At 41.1% G+C, this 17,126-nt stretch overlaps 1 protein-coding gene across 14 annotated transcripts in view; it reads right to left on the reverse strand.

Annotated features, from left to right (window-relative positions):
- The window catches only part of TACC1 (transforming acidic coiled-coil containing protein 1), an 86,640-nt gene that overhangs the window by 17,059 nt on the left and 52,455 nt on the right, over nucleotides 1-17,126 (reverse strand). For 3 of the 14 annotated variants that reach the window (XM_082715358.1, XM_082715353.1, XM_082715346.1), the window contains 5 exons: nucleotides 12,823-13,924; nucleotides 10,577-10,612; nucleotides 9,162-9,222; nucleotides 5,828-6,035; nucleotides 3,262-3,314 (listed from right to left, as the gene is read on the reverse strand). In XM_082715358.1, coding sequence (XP_082571484.1) covers nucleotides 3,262-3,314; nucleotides 5,828-6,035; nucleotides 9,162-9,222; nucleotides 10,577-10,612; nucleotides 12,823-13,924 — 1,460 coding nt within the window. The remainder of the gene's footprint in view (nucleotides 1-3,261; nucleotides 3,315-5,827; nucleotides 6,036-9,161; nucleotides 9,223-10,576; nucleotides 10,613-12,822; nucleotides 13,925-17,126) is intronic. The other 11 variants (XM_082715359.1, XM_082715355.1, XM_082715352.1 and 8 more) reach the window with 5 other exon arrangements.

Below are 17,126 nucleotides of genomic sequence, written 5' to 3' on the forward strand. Positions count from 1 at the left end.
ATATATATGCGCATATGTTGTGATGTGTCATTCATATATACATATTAGTCAAGATGCAAAATATATTTTTACTGTGAATTAAGGTAAAGGATGCTTCATTCAGAACTTCAACTAATCGTACAGCTTCAACTACCCTGTGTCCTAAAGGCCCTCAAATTATTAAAGATTAAAATTATTAAAGATTCTATTTATTTGAGAGAGAGGGAAGGGCAGAGGCAAAGGGAGTGTCTAAAGCAGACTCCACTTTGAGCTTGGAGTCTAACGCAGAGCTTGATTTCACAACCCTGAGATCACAACCTGAACTGAAACCAAAAATGAGAGGCTTAACCCACTGTAATACCCAGGCGCCCCTTGAGTTGGTTTTAATAGATTTGAAGGCCGGGGCACCTGCGTGGCTTAGTTAGTTACGCCTTCGACTCTTGGTTTCAGCTCAGGTGGGGACTTTGGGCCCAGGGATTTAGGCCCGAGTTGGTCTCCACGTTCAGTGGGGAGTCTGATTAAAGATTCTCTCCCTCTCCCTAACTCGCAAACATGCTCTCTCTAAAATAAGGAAATAAATTTTGGGGCATCTGGGTGGCTCATTTGGTTAAGCGTCTGACTTTGGCTCAGGGCATGATCTCAAGGCCCTGGATTGAACCCCACCTGGGGCTCCCTGCTCAGGGGGGAGTCTGCTTCTCCCTCTGCCCCTCCCTCTGCTTATGCTCTCTCTCTCTCTCAAATAAATAAATAAAATCTTTTAAAAAAATGAATATCAATCAACCAATCTTTTAAAAAAATAATAAATAAAAGCCAGCCCAGGCATTTATGGAACTCATGCTATGTAATTAGAATAGCCTCCCAGAAATATGGACTTAGAAACTGGTCCAACCAGAAACTGGTCTCAAATCCACAGATCTAAAAATTAAGTTCTACAGTTCTGCTCCTCTTTCTGTATTCTTACTTTACTGATTCCTGTACTAAGCAGAATTTATTGTGGTAGGTGCTAAGGTAGCAGCAAACTGACAGTCATGGTCCCTATCTTCACCAAGCTTACAGTGTTGGGAGGAGGGAAGGGAGAACAAGAAGTGACTCCAAGGGGTAGGTTCACAGAACTGAAAGGAATTGCATATGGTAAGGGAAGAGTCAGACGTGTGAGGAAGAGAGGAGACAGTAGAGGCTGGGGAGAAAGGCAGAGTCCCAGTGCAGAAAGCCACATCAGCCACTAGAAGAATCTGAACTTATTCTAAAGACTAGGGAAGCCAACCAAGAGATTTAAGCAAAGAGTAACAAGATCAGTTTGGTATTTAAAACACCTTGGGTTATGTGAAAGGATGAGAGAACAGCCTGGAAACAGGGAGACTGGTTAGAAAACCACCATATTCAAAAAGACTGGGGGTGGCCACAGGCTGGAGAAACGTCAGTGGGTTTATAATATATGGTTTTTGGACATCAAAACCACAGATTTTGCTTGTGGGAATAAGGGGTAGAGAGGAGCTCCTGGGCACCCCAGGCTTATGGGGTGGCTTATCAGTAGCACTGACCACTTAGATATTCAAGAAAGGAACCTTGGGTGGTTTTCACCAACTTTCTCTCACCACCACTCCACCCCAGCTACCATGCACACCTCCCAAGTCACCAAAGAGTGATGGTTCTACCTGATAAATCTCTCTCGGCCTCCACCCCATCCTTTGAACTCTTACCCATCGTGTTCCTTACTTAAAACCCCTCAATAGTTTCCTACTGCTTCTACCATGAATTCCAAACCTCCTGGCACCATATCAATGCCCCCTGATTATGTGGCCCTCAGCTACTCTATGTAGACTACCCTGCAATCACATGAGATAACTAACACTTGTACCTCCTTATAGAGCCCATGCTTCTCACTCCCTGCCTTTGTGCAGGCCAACTCTGCTGCCCAGAACACCCCTCACTGCTTTATCTTACAAACCCCACTCTCTCTTTACAACTAAGTTCAAATGGGGAACCTAAGACAACACTACCTTAACCAAGTGATCAGTTAATTCCACTAATTATGGAATAAGGGGGGATCCATAAAGTCACTTTTGATGGCTTTGTGCCCAAATTGCATAAACTGAATTTAATTATGAGAAACACTGGATGAACTCAAAATGAAGCATATTCTACAAAACACTAACCTGTATTCTTCAAAGGTGTCAAGTTCAGGAAAGACAAAGGAAGACTGAAGAACGATCACAGATTACAGGTGACTGAGAACCTGAGAACTAAACGCAACGTGGGGTCCTGGGCCGGATACTACACCAGAAGAAGACATTACTGGGACAACCAACATAATTCAAATATGGCTTATAGCCTAGATAATACTGTACCCCAGTATTCACTGATTCTGATAACTGTACTGTGATTCTATAAAATGTTAACATTCAAGGAATATGGGTGAAAGATTTACAGGAATTCTTTATACTATTTTTGTAAGTCTAAAAAGGCATAACATAATTTTGCTTTTAATGAGCTCAAATCCAGCTTCTCAGACACCTGCTGCGCAGGTGGTCAGCCCTGGCTCCTGCAGCCTCCGCAACACATTAGATTATAACAGTCATACAGTATCATTAGTTTCCATTTTGTATCCACTACCCGTGCTATTCAAAAGAAATAACAATGCAAGCCATTGGTAATTTTAAATGTTTCCGTAGCCATTTAAAAAGTAAAAAGAGGGGTGCCTGCGTGGCTCATTGGGTTAAAGTCTCTGCCTTCGGCTCAGGTCATGATCTCAGGGTCCTGGGATCGAGTCCCACATCGGGCTCTCTGCTCAGCAGGGAGCCTGCTTCCTCCTCTCTCTCTCTGCCTGCCTCTCTGCCTACTTGTGATCTCTCTCTGTCAAATAAATAAATAAAATCTTAAAAAAATAATAATATAGTTCAGTTAACCTAATATATGTAAGATATGATCATCACAACATGTAATGAATATAAAACGTTCAGAACATTTTATTTTCCTTTTTTTTTTGGTCCTAAGTCTTTAAAGACTAGTCATACTTGACATTTACAAGACATCTCAATTCAGACTAGCTACTGGTCAGGTACTCAGTGGCCTCATGAGGCTGGTGGCAACTGGATAGATCTCAGGATAGACTATGAGCTCCTCGAGTGAAGAAACTTTTATTCATATCTCAGTCCATCACCAAACAATGACTAGAAGTAATTTATTTAAAGACTTAATGTGAGTTTTTAAATAAATACTAAAAGGAACAAAAAACAAGCCTGAGCCCCACATTTCCCCAGCCCCCAACAAGGAGTAACTTACGGTCATGGCAGATCCATCTTTTTCCATCTTCTGGCAGGTCTCTTTCTCTATGCCTACAACACAGAGAGTCATTTTTACAGTTACCCCAAGAAGTCAGTTCCTGTGTTTCCTGGTGAAAAGATTCTGGAGATCCCAGTGCAGGCCCAGAGGGACATCTATGAAGCCATGAACAGCATTTCCAGATTTTCAAAGGAGCACTGGCACTTTGCTGACGGATGTGTTGTCTGTATTAAAAGTCCAAAAAACTCAGAAGGGGTGTGTGCCGTTTGCCAGCCATACACAGGATCACCATCTTTAGGTGGAAAGAATAGCAAGGCTGCCCCCTTGTGTCCGTGAAAAGTTTTGTAAGTAAGTTTAACCACAGGACTAGGTCAGAAAGAAGAAACCACAAAGTGAATGTTATTTTTATAAGCAGGTCTGAGTGAATTTAAATTCCAGCACAGAAGGGTATCCTCAGACTAATTAATGTAGAAGATAAAACAATAAGCTCTAAATTCCAGTGCCTGAAAAACTAAATTCCTTCTCCTCCCCATACGCTTTCAAACTTGTCTCCAGTCTACCTTCCACTCTATAACCACCAAAGGCAACATTTAAGAAAAACAAAACAAAACAAAACAAAAAACCATGCTTTTTCTAATTAAAGGAATATGCACTTATTGAAGAAAAATTTAAAATATGAAAAAGCACACGATTTTAAAGCTACAATCCATGTAGCAACAATGAATTACTACTTTAGTGTACTATCAACAGTGAATTATTTACAACACAAATGTGACCATCACCACTCTGCTTACAAACCTTCAGTGGCTCCCCTTTATCTACAGGATCAAGTCCAGATTCCTCAGTATGACTTCGTTTTCCCACTTGTCCTAAATTCAGAGAACTGCTGAGCATTTACCAACACGGCAGGTTCCTTCCCACCCCTGGGAGAGATTCTCCGTCCCTGGGGCACATCTATGTATGAATCTCGCACAAAGGAGATTGTCCCCAGGAAGCAGACTCTGTCCGATTCCCCTTACAGGGCCAGATCTCCCTTACCACCTCCGCAACGCCTACCACCCCTGCATGACCACAGTTTCTGTTTGCTCCCAAGACACAGCTCATCAGTCACTTAGGCTGAAGCACTAGCTCTTCACTAACTCTGAGGACAGCACTGTGGCTAATGGAACCCCAGCTCTGGAAATTTCCATTGGAGGAATTTCCTCCTAGTGATGAAGAATATAATCCATCAAATATCTACGTGCTCCTATACCAGAGGAAATTCAAAGATGAATCACTCATAGTCCTTAACCTCAAGAAGTTCATCAAAGACACCGGCTATACTAAATACATGGAGTACGAGTGATAAGAAGAAATGTGGTGGTAACATAAAGTATGTAGAAGCCAAGTCATGTTTTGACAGAAACCTGAAAGAATGGATGGAATTTTTATAGAAGATGGCAAAGAAAGGCATTTCAAATGTAGGAAATAATATAGGTACAAGCGTGCTCAGGATGATCCCTGGGAATGGTGGCAGAGCAGAAAGCAGCCTGGGAAGAAACATGGAACAGTGTCTGGCACGTTTACTCTACAGATGGGAGATGAGATGTGGGCAGTGAGGAGAGGCTGAGGGAAGAACTCTTGCAAAGTCTAGACTTCCACCTGCTTCCCTGGTGTGATGACATGTTGTGATTTTAAAAATTCTAAGTACAAAAGTCCCCAGATCAAATTACATTGCTGAAAATCTGAGTTTTTAATAATGTTTACAGTAGTCAGGAACATGGTTCTAAACATCTCACAAGTCAAGTTTAAGGTCACAGATATAACTTGGAACCTGGACAAGGGCCTCAGCTCTAGAATGTTCTTACAAGTTCAACAGTAAGAAGCTTCTGCATAGGTTAATCTAGTTAGTTCTTATTAGAACATTAAGGATTTTTCAGTATATTGGTCAATTTCATTCTACCGCATTGGTGAACAGGAAAATGTATAATACTCTAGTCATGAAAGGAATCTCTTTCCAAGTTAAGCACTATGGTTGTAAGACCGTGAGCCAGATGGTTGAGGTTCAAATCCTTGTTCTACAATTTGCTAGTCAAGTGACTTTAGGTGGCTGACTTAACTTCTATGTCTCACCTTCCTTCTCTGGAAAATAGGGGAAAAAAATAGTGACCAAGGTGTAACCAGTTAATAAATGTAAAGCACTTAGAACTTAGTGCCTGTACATGGGAAGGCACTATACATGTTACTGTTATTTCTCTACGCTGAACCACCACCACCACAACATGGCTACAGGCCACTATATTTTGAGATGCGGTCCCATACAATAAATGACTCAAAATGTAAATAGTCTCGTACATCAGTGTCTCCCGTGCATTCTGCCACACTCATCCCTAGGTCTCTGGCACTTCGACAAGACACTCTCCTGCACCTCTTTTCTAAGTACAGGAGACAAGCATAGATCAGCAACCTCCATCTATCCTCCAAGAGACCCAATTCTCAAATAGTCTCTTTAAAGCGCCTCCTGCATTAGGCTTTCAGGCATTTCTAGGCTTAGGTACATTAGAAAGATGAACATACACTTCCATACCTGCTTCTGAGGATGAAAACGCATGATTTATGGTAGACACAGGAACATTGGAACATTCAAAGTACTCCAGGTCTTCCTCTGGCTCACCTTTCACCTCGGCCCCAGCCGATTTCTGACCAGATGAAGTGGACGCCAGTTTCTCCTCATCAGTAGCGTGGCCATCCCTATTAGAAATGTCTGAAATCTGGGAAATCACTGCTCCTTCATCCTGGGAAATGCAACAGATTAGGTGCTACCATTTAGGAGGATCAACAGTGGGAAAGGTGACATCTCAGCCACCTGTGTCTGATTAAGACTTAACCACAGATTTTGCTACCAATCAAGGAGGAAGCTGGGGTCTCTCAATCATAGAATACTATGCTTTCGGGGTGCCTGGGTAGAATCAGTAAAATCAGGTAAAATCAGTCGTTAAGCGTCTGCCTTCAGTTCAGCATAAGTTAGTCTAATTAGTTCTTATTAGATCCCAGAGTCCTGGGATCGAGCCCTGCCTCGAACTCCCTGCTCAGCAGGAAGCCTGCTTCTTCCTCTCCCACTCCTCCTGCTTGTGTTCCCTCTCCTGCTGTTTCTCTCTCTGTCAAATAAATAAATAAAATCTTAAAAAAGAAAAAAAGAATACTATGCTTTTTCTAGAACCTAGCTTCTGTTATTCACACATGAGGTCTGAAAAATTAACCTTTTCCAGCCTAGATTTATAAGCAAGAGTTTTAAGTAGTCCATAGTGGTTTTCAAATATTTTGCTCATATACCCCCTGAATTGTCTTGGAATACCAATGTATCCCACTGTATTTTCAGGTGACAGTCAAAAACTTTTCAGCAAAAATATAAAAAATTGCAAAAGATGTAACACTTGCTATACTTTTTTTTTTTTTAAAGATTTTATTTATTTATTTGAAAGACGGAGATCACAAGTAGGCAGAGAGGCAGGCAGAGAGAGAGAGAGGGAAGCAGGCTTCCCGCGGAGCAGGGAGCCCGATGCGGGGCTCGATCCCAGGACCCTGAGATCATGACCCGAGCCAAAGGCAACAGCCCAAACCACTGAGCCACCCAGGCGCCCCAACACTTGCTATACTTTAAAAACTGGCCTTGCTTAATTCAATCTAGTTAATCTAGTGATTTGATGATGCTTTATCATCTATTTAAAATCAAACATGTACACACATTCTTTAATAGTTTTAGTAGTCAGGGCACCCGGGTGGCTCAATGGGTTAAACCGCTGCCTTCGGCTCAGGTCATGATCTCAGGGTCCTGGGATTGAGTCCCGCATCAGGCTCTTTGCTCAGCAGGGAGCCTGCTTCCTCCTCTCTCTCTCTCTCTCTGCCTACTTGTGATCTCTCTGTCAAATAAATAAATAAAATCTTAAAAAAAAAAAGTTTTAGTAGTCAGAAATTTGCATCATTGCTTTTCTTCTCTGAATTTTCATTTCCCTTCTACTTCTACCAAAAAATTATCCTTAAAAAAAGCATTCATGTGTTTGAAAGTCTTTTAAAGTTCTCCCTATAATTTTTCTCAGTTAAAAGTTAAAAATTAAAATAACTTTTATGACCATAAGTCTCTAAGTATTAACATTTCTTCTTCTGCAAAGTTTATCACTGTAATCAACTAAGGCATAACTTATCCTAAAATTATTACAACTTTTCATAAGTGCTATCAAATACAAAAATTTTTGCTAAAAACAAGTAATGACTACATATTGTTGTACCAATTATTTAAAAACTTTTGCAGTGTAGGGGTGCCTGGGTGGCTCAGTTGTTTAGGCTTCAGCTCAAGTCATGATCATTAGAGCCCCACATCAGGCTCCCAGCTCAGTGGGAAGCCTGCTTCTCCATCTCCCACTCCCTTTGCTTGTCTCTCTCTCTCTCTCTCTGTCAAATAAATAAATATATAAAATCATAAATTTTTAAAAATTAAAAACTAAAAAAAAACTTTTGCTGTGTGATACATGTTATTTTTCTGAATTAAACCAAAGGTAAAATTTTCACAGTTCTTATTGCCTGCTTTAGCTGCATTTGAAAGTGGATACTTTACATATTTGTAATGGGTGAAAAAATAAATGAGAAAGCAAATCATTTTTTCTTAATCTTCAGCCATGTACCAAGTTGATGGTACAAACTATGTAAAATAAATCAAATTTAAAATGCATTTTATTAACCAATGAATGTATTCCTGTAATCACAGTTATGCTGAAATAACATTTTTTAAAGGGTCTCATCACAATCAAATGGGTCTGGATTTTTATTTATTTTTTGTTTCCCAATTCATAGAGCCATGGACAAATATTTGTTAGAAAAAACAAGGATCCCTGTGAATTTTAATTCTGTTTTTCATTTTTATAACTATAAATCAATAAGAAGTCTTAGTTAAGCCTATTTATACAAATAAATGAGACAGAAAAAAGTTTTGTAATAGAAATGTCTCTTAATTCTTGGAACCCCTTTCCAAGTTATGTACCCAAAAATTCTATCATCAAAAATTATTTTGAGGGGGGCTCCTGGGTGGCTCAGCTCCTTAAGCATCTGACTTTGCCTCAGGTCAAGGTCTCATGGTCCTGGGATAGAGCCCTGCTGCTGGGATCCTTGCTCAGTGGGGAGTCTGTCCCTCTGTCCCTACCCTCGTTTGTACTCTCTCAAATAAAATCTTTAAGAAAAAAAAATAATTGTTTTACTGAGATATAATTGACATATAAATTGTGTCAAAGATCATTTTTAATGATCTATCAGATCACAACTCAGATTTTCCTACTTCGCTAAAAGCAATGAATTGGGAAACTGTCTAACTTAAAAAAAATTATTAGCCAGGGTGCCTGGGTGGCTCAGTGGGTTAAGCCTCTGCCTTCAGCTCAGGTCATGATCTCAGGGTTCTGGGATCGAGTCCCACATTGGGCTCTCTCCTCAGCAGGGAGCCTGCTTCTTCCTCTCTCTGCCTGCTTGTGATCTCTCTCTGTCAAATAAATAAAATCTTTTAAAAAAAATTATTAGCCAGTTATTAGAGTCAATCATTTTCTTAAAACATGTACCAATATTTGAAATCTGCCCTTTGTTTTGTGTCCCAGATGTTTCATACCCAGTGAAAATGCACCTTAGTAAGATTTAGAATGAGAGGAAACTATCCAGAAGTAGGAAAAGGGTTAATGTGAGGCGGCTCCCCTGTTCTCAGGAGCCTTCTCAGGTCACTTGAGCAAGTTAAGGATCTGGAAATTGGTTTCCTCAAAGTCAGATACTCAGACACCCATTGGAAACTCTTCATTAATCCCTCCAGCTCCCCATGCCCCCCAGGACACAATTCCAGTTTGTGGGACCCATGGTCTAAGAGACATTGGTGATGGGCAAAGACTCACCTGAGAACACCCATCCAAAGCAAGAGACTGTGTTTCATATTTCTTCACCTTACAGCCACTCCTGGAAAGGAAAAAAACAAAAAACAAAAAACAAAAACAGGCCATTTTGGAATCCCATTGACAACTTCCAAGCTATGAGATGGAGCAGATAAAGCAATGTGTGCAGAGAAGCCAAAGCATACAGCACCACACACGTTCTACATCTACACATTAGAGATGGGAACACCTTTCACGTCTCTGAATCTTCTCCTGGGAGGCAGGGCAAGCAAGGAACTATAGCTCAGCTCATTCTTGGAAAAGACCGCCTCATGTGCTTCTGTGGGACATTTAATACCAGTACTCTGACCCCCTACAGTTTCTGCTTACACACCACCAAGCCTTTCAGAGGTACCCTTAGCACCTAGAGACATTCCGTTCATCTGATCCTTACTCACTTGGCTTTGACATTCATTGGAAAAATTACCACACTGAACCAGATTCTTTAAAAAAGTTCTTTATTGCACTAAAAACCACAGATGTCTGATAAGACAGTTCCAGACCTGTGTGCTAACAGAGAAGAACTATGGTCAATGAAAAGTACAAAAATAAAAATATCTGTGTAAATGGTTACCATTCCTATTAAGCAGTAAGATGGAAAATGAATGTCAGGTATTTGTGCAAAGATTGGACGTGGGGAAAACGCCAACCACCTGTTATTTTTTAACTGGCACACAATTTATGACCTGAAGACTGGTTCCCATTCTGTTCTGTTTCAATGAACTTAAAATTTCTAGCAAAAAAAGTCACTCTGAGAAAATAAATGAATAAATTTACAACTTTCTTTTTCTTCTTCTGGGGGGAGGGAAAGGGACTTTATATAATTCATCTTATTTGAGTCATAAAATACCAGGAGCAAATGAAATGCAAAGGGAGGAGCACATAAAGCTATCAGAATGTGCACGATCACCACCTAGTTTCTGGATTTTTTTTTTTTGTTTTTAACTAATGATCTCACTAAATGCCACCCCTGCCACCAAACCACCAAACTGGAATTGCCTCTAAAATGTATCCCCTGCTCCAAGCCAGCAACCTTATCCTATCAAAAAAGTCAATTACTTCGAACAACAGCAGAGCAGTCCCTCAGACCACTGTCAGGATGATGGCCAAGCCAGCGCTCATTATCAAAGTGCCACATGAGGTGTGCCAAGCCAGGGAGCAAAGCTCTTGCACCTAAGGTGGAAGGCTGAGCACCACTCCTTTAGGTACAAATTGCAAGGCTAAGCTGACTCATGAAGTGGCAAATGAAATGCAAAAAATCATCAGAAGGTCAAACTCAGAGACAAGGCAACATGCTATGGAGAGATGGTCTAGGGATGGTCTGGGGAGCGGAACTGCCACCGGTCCCAGGGACAAACAGAAACAGCAGGAGTACTTACAACAGAAAACAGAGAAATTTCACTTGTTCAGTAGTCCTGATGCACCAACAAAATTAGAGACAGAAAAGAGACAGACAGATGGAGAAAAAAATCATGTAAAGCCTGAAATATTTATCTGTAGTCAGGCAGATGTAAAGGCTGCAAAATTCTTTCTATGCGGTGGGATACAAATAAAAATGTCATACTCAATGAATGTTATCATTGGTGAGCAAATGATTATCAGGAACCTCTGACAGATAAGAGGAGTAGAAACACTCAGAAATGCCTCATATTCGACGTTATAGATGAAAAGTGAACTTCCAAATATTTATCAATATTTAAAACCAACATTTCACTACTGAGAACATTTACTCGTAAATGTCTCGCCATCCAGATTAAAGGCAAGGGTGCATACAATAGTTGACAATGGATCAGATTATAACTACTGTAGATGTGTATCCCTAAGAAGCTTATGGTGACTTTATATAATTCATCTTATTTGAGTCATAAAATACCAGTTGTAGACGGTACAATGTCTCCACTTTACAGAAGAATCTGAGATGCTAATTGCATGCATCTTTTAAAAAGCCCCACAAGTAACCTGCTAGCAGAACTTCTAACTTTCCACTTGATCCTACTTCCACTGGCACACTCCAGCCTTTCCTACTGATGAAGGGATTCTCTAAACAAAACCCCAGTTACACAAGAGGTAGAACATCCTCTCTTACAGAAAGAACAGGGAGACAAGAGTTGACTGTGTAAGAGTTTAAAAAAAAAAATCTATAAGGTATGGTAAATCAACAAGCTCACTCACCAAGAACAGAACAGGAGGAAATGCTTCTGGGTGAAGGGGGTAGGACTTAAAAGGGTACTTCTTGCTACTGCAAATCAGGTGTAGGATAAACTCCCCTCCCTTTTGTTTCAGATTTAATGTGATCTGACACGAATGCACTGGCTACGCAGCTTTGACATGCATCTGGAAGGGAAGTCCCCCGATGACTCCTTATCAACCTTGCTAGCCAGAAACCCCCCACATTTCAGACATCCCACATTACGAAGCACCAAGGCAATGATGGGGCCAACAAATACCCAAAGCACTGAGTAGACAGCGGTAACTAACCTCAGTCCTGAGGTTGCCCAATCAATATTTCCCAGCAACCATTTAACTGCTCATATATCATCAAAGAACAGATCAAGAACTACTACTGACAGTTCATTCACTTTAGACATTCTGGGAATGCCGAGGAACTGATTCTCATGGCTCAAGCTTCTTGGTCCTGATGCTTTCTGCTCTTTAAACTTTTCTAATACAATTCATCATGCCATTTAGCATGTTCCACCAGGCCACACTAATGCTTACCATTACTTCCCTGACCCATCTATGGTGACAGCTGGAAGTAATGGTTCTTCTCATCCTCTCTTTTCACATTTCATCCTCCATGTCACTGGTCCTTCTCTATATCTCATTTTTAGTAAAGCGTCACAGGGTCACAAAGGGATATATTGTCATCAACTCAAGTTCTGAGAACAGATAACCTTGTAGCAAATTTAAACTGAAACTTTACACGGAATACAGCTTGATCACTCCGAGAACTCCAAGGACCTTGCAAAAGTGGTTACGGAATGGTCCCAGAAAGCGGGGGAAGGGGAGGGAGACAACACACAACAAAAGACTAATTCAGTCAGATTGACATGAATGTTTAAAATGTTCTTGATTCTCATTGGACATTTACTGCCTTACTGATGGAGCCAGAAGCTAAACTTGGAGACATGTGAATTCTTACCAACTTTTAGCAGTAGGTTTGTTTCCAACAAAAATCACAGCTTCCTGTTTAAAGTGAAAGACTTCTAGAAGACCTTTTGGGACCATTCTGCACATGTTACTGATAATAGACAGGTAATCTGGAGGCTTGGAATTTTTATTTTATCCATAGAGAATCTGAAGGTGGTGGCTAGCACAGACCGTTGAATTCTGTAAAGCAATTCCTGACAGCCCAGATAGGATTTCTGAAAACCATCAAATCTCTACCTATCGTACACTATTTTGTTTTTTTTTTAATAGGAGATAAGTACCCAAGGTGTGGAGCTGAATAAGCTGAGGGTTCACACTGGACTTAAGCAAAATAGTGTGGACTGCTGCACAAAGCTATGAGCTGTGTGTCTGCCCTGAGGCACCTCAAAGGTAACTTCTGTTGGCCAACCAGAGCAGCAGGCTGCCAAACTCAGAGAGTACACAGAACACAACACCCACACCCGTTGTCACTCACGTTATTAAACGCGACTTTGCCTTCTTGGGTGATTCTAAGATTTCATTAGTAAGATTACCGGCGGGAGAACAAAAGTCATTGCTTGCTAATGTTGTAGTTGGTTTAAAGGGATCCATGGATTCATCAAAGTGGTAGGAGCCCTTAGAGGAGAGAGGGGGAGAGCTCTGCAGAGTAGAGTGGCCCCCAAAGGGAATGACGTTGTGGTGGTCCCACTGGCTGGGATCCAGCTTAGCTGATGCCTGGGAAGGAGGAGCACTGTGTACAGTGGGCTCTGCAAGTGGGTCCGCACCTTTGGCGCCCACTGGCTTACTAACGCTATCTTTCTGTACCTTGGGAGGCAGTTTGCTACCCAGTTTCCTGCCAAGCTTCCTTGGAAGGCCTTTCCTGGTCTCTACATTTTCCACGTCTTCTGTGAAATCAAACTCTAGTTTCAGAGGTGAGTTCCTTGACTCCTCCAACAACTCAACTCCTGAATCGTTGGTGTCACTGCAGGGAGCGCTTGCTGTTTCCTTAATATCAGGGGGAGATCTCTGGATCCTGGTACCTCCTAGCAAAGGATTTGTGTTCCCATCCATCTCACTGGGACAGAACTGATAGGATGCCTGGGGGAGAGACGTGCCTTCCAGGGCAGTATCAGTCTCTAAGAATTCGCCAATTGTCTTCTTCCTCAGAGAGACGGGTTTGGGTTTTCTTAGCCTGCTTCTGCTGGTAACTGGCTCTGGACAGGAGCTGCCAGCCTTTAGGTCAACCTCTGTGGAAGCCTCCAGTGCAACCCCCATGGTGCCTTCTGTCATTGCCTTGTCCAGGATGGCTTCTGGTACGCTGGAGGGCAAAGCCTCACCCAAGACCACAGTTACACAGCCATAAGTGGCCTTTGTTCCTAGAGCTGCTGGGATATCCGTGACATTCTTGTTTTCTACTGAAAATGGCCTCACTACTGAAATTTTGCTACTCTCACGTTCAGGTTCTTCTTTGAAATCCTTGATTGCGTAAGAATCACCAGCCTGCTGTACTACCTCATTTTCTGAGGTTCTAGAGCAAGTCTCAGATGAACATTTTTCAACCACTTCTGCTACCAGCTGTTCATCAGCTTCTTGTGATTCTAAAACAAAACAAAAAAGCCATCTATTAAAGACTTATCTTTTTGACATGGATAAATAATCTCTACCAGCTGAATCCACAGAGACAAGCAGCAAGTTCCTCTCTCTTTGCATTTATTTATTTATTTAAAGATTTTATTTATTTGATAGGGAGAAATACAGAGAGAGAGGGTACACAAGAAAGGAGAGTGGGAGAGGGAGAACCAGCTTCCTGGGGGAGCAGGGAGCCCAATGCCGGGCTTAATCCCCGAACTCTGGGATCATGATGAGCCGAAGGCAGACGCTTAATGACTGATCCACCCAGGTGCCCCATCCCTCTTTGCTTTTATGAAGTAAGGTCAGCGGAGCAGCCCTAAAGGGAACAGCCAGTGCTACACTCTAAAATCAATGTTCCTAGCCTAAATTGTGTATGTGTTTTATCCCAGTTATATAAACAGTAATTATAGCAAATAGATCTATTGAAGAAAGAGCTAAATAGACTGAGAGACTATTCCATAGTTTAAAATAACTGGACTGGAATGGAAAGAATGTTAGATACTGCCAGCTAAGGTAGATGGGTCAGATCTGGCCCCAGACAGCTTCAGGGTCCAAATGCTACGCAGGAAGATTTTCATCTTTGGATGTCAAAAACAAGTACTCCCTCTTCCCCCAGAATATTGTTTAAAGTACTGAACGGTTTCAAAATTAATGACAAACCCATCATGGCCTACTCATGGCCTGGTCAGAGGAACTTCTTTGTAGACTTAAAAAACTAAAAGAATATAGGGCTCCTGGGTGGGTCAGTCAGCTGGGCATCTGCCTTTGGCTCTGGTCATGATTCCAGAGTCCTGGGATCAAGCCCCATGCCTGGCTCCTTGCTCAGCAGGGAGTCTACTTCTTCCTTTCCTTCTCTCCTGCTATCTCTCTCTCAAATAAATAAATAAAAATGTGTGTGTTTAAAAAAAACAAAACAACACAAAAACCACACACACACACAAAAACCCTTGAAATTAAAAAAAAAAAAAAAAACTAATTTGAAAAATCAGATAGAGAAATGGCTTAAAAAACAAATAGTCCTGGGGTGCCTGGCTGGCTTAGTTGATAGGGCATGCATGGGACTCTCAATCCCAAGGTTGTGAGTGTAAAGCCCATGCTGGGCATAGAGCTTATTCAAAAAAAGAAAAATCAACTGAATTTAATAAAACTTAAAAACATTGATGTTATTTAAAAATAACAACAAATAGTCCTTTCTTTGCTAAAACACAAATCATATAATAATAAAGTTATTTTCTTTAAAAGCTCTGTCACTAAACTGGGCCAGGTATTCTCGCAAAGCACTTGTGAATATAAATAAAGATCCTCTTTAACTTGGGTTTTATTAGAAGAAAAGCTGCAATTAGGAAAGTGTCCATGAGGGTATTTCTTTAAAGCACAAACTAAGAACGTGCTTTTCTGACTTAGATACCTGAAGTAACAACAGAATGGCAGGGGCAAAAACTGAATAAACTGGTACGATCATGGTATCTCATGATTTTAAGGAGAACTCTGAGGGGACCCTCTAATCCTACTTCCTAACCCCAATCCTAATCCAGGATCAAAAAAGGCTGAACACCACGGGAAGAGTTTTTTAAAGCGCTCAGATATATTTTCACACGACTCCTTTATGATTGGAATTAGGTCGGCAGTGGCTCACAAACTCTTCTTCACATATGCTTCAGATATTCTACTAAGGTCCACTATGAGTTTGGTTTTCAAATAGACATTTAACTATTATTAATGCTGTACTTCTTAAGAAGCTTTCAACATGTGGTATCTGGGAATTGCTTTAACATACTTCAAAAGAATTTTTTTAAAAAAATAGAAAGTAAAGGGGCACCTTGGTGGCTCAGTTGGTTAAGTACCACATCATGAGTTGTGACGTTAGGTTGTGAGATCGAGCCCCACACAGGGCTTTGTGCTGGGCATGAAGCCTCTTTAGGGTTTTCTCTCCCCCTTCTCCTTCAGCCCCTAGGTAGCTTCAGGATAAGGGGGGTCACAGGAAAGGCCACGCCAGGATAATGGGGTTGGAACTTTCAGGCCCACGCCATCCTCTCCTCAGGGGAGGAGACAAGCCGGAAGTGAAGTCTAATCACCAACAGCTAATGATTTAATCAAACATGCCCACAAAATAAAACCTACATAAAAACCCCTGAACAACAGGGTCTGGGGGGCTTCCAGGTTAATGACCTCCTCAAAGTGCTGGAAAGGTGGTACCAGAGAGCGAGGACATGGACATGCTGCACCTTCACCTCACTTTGTCCTTTGCACCCTGAGTTCTGTGAGTCCTTTCTAAGCAAATCACCAAGCCTAAAGAGGATGCTGTGGAAATCCCCAATTTAAAGCCAGTTCATTGGAAGTACTGAAACTTGATTTGCAACGGACATTGCAAGTTGGGGGAGGGGGAGGCACACAGTCTTGTGGGAATGAGCATGTAATCTGTGGGGCCTGTGCAAACTATGGATAGTTAGTGCCAGGATTCACTGAACAACTGATGCCAAGTTGGTGTTGGAGAATCTGAGAACACACAAAACAAGAAATCTGTCTTGAAACAGTGAATATTCAACTGAGATAGCCACAAAGGCACCTGAGAGTTTTTAAAATGATGCTTTTAAACACTGCAGTATTTTATTTTTCCATCAAAAGATTGAAACTCATGAGGCACCACCTTCACATACTTTTTCTAAATTTTACACCTGCAAAATTAAGAAATTTGACAAATTGTGAGATACTCTTAATAACTCAACTTTGAAACACAAATTTCCTTCTGCTCCTCTTTTGGGAGGAGCTTCCAGGACAGTTCAGCTAAAGCATATTTTCAGGTACTAAGTGTTTCAAAACTTCATTGGTCACTACTGACTTGTATAAATCTCAATAATATATAACCCAAATATAATCTCAATAATATATAACCCAAACACAAGTGAAATACACTGATTTAGACTCTAATTTAGTTATTTTGTTTTCGATTTCATAAATCCCATTATTTTAAAAACTGATGTTTTGAATCTTTACAACTTCTCACAATCTAGTCTTTTAATAAATAGTTCTATTTCTTTTACCCAAGTGATACAAATAATAATGAGATGTTTTCATCTAGGTGTAACCCACTGTGGCATAACTGAGCACAGAGCAAATGTAACATGGAGAAGAACTGCAAGGGGTCAAAATTCTGGGGCTTTGGTGAGG

Source organism: Mustela nivalis, assembly GCF_964662115.1.
Source record: "Mustela nivalis genome assembly, chromosome: 20".
NCBI lineage: Eukaryota > Metazoa > Chordata > Mammalia > Carnivora > Mustelidae > Mustela > Mustela nivalis.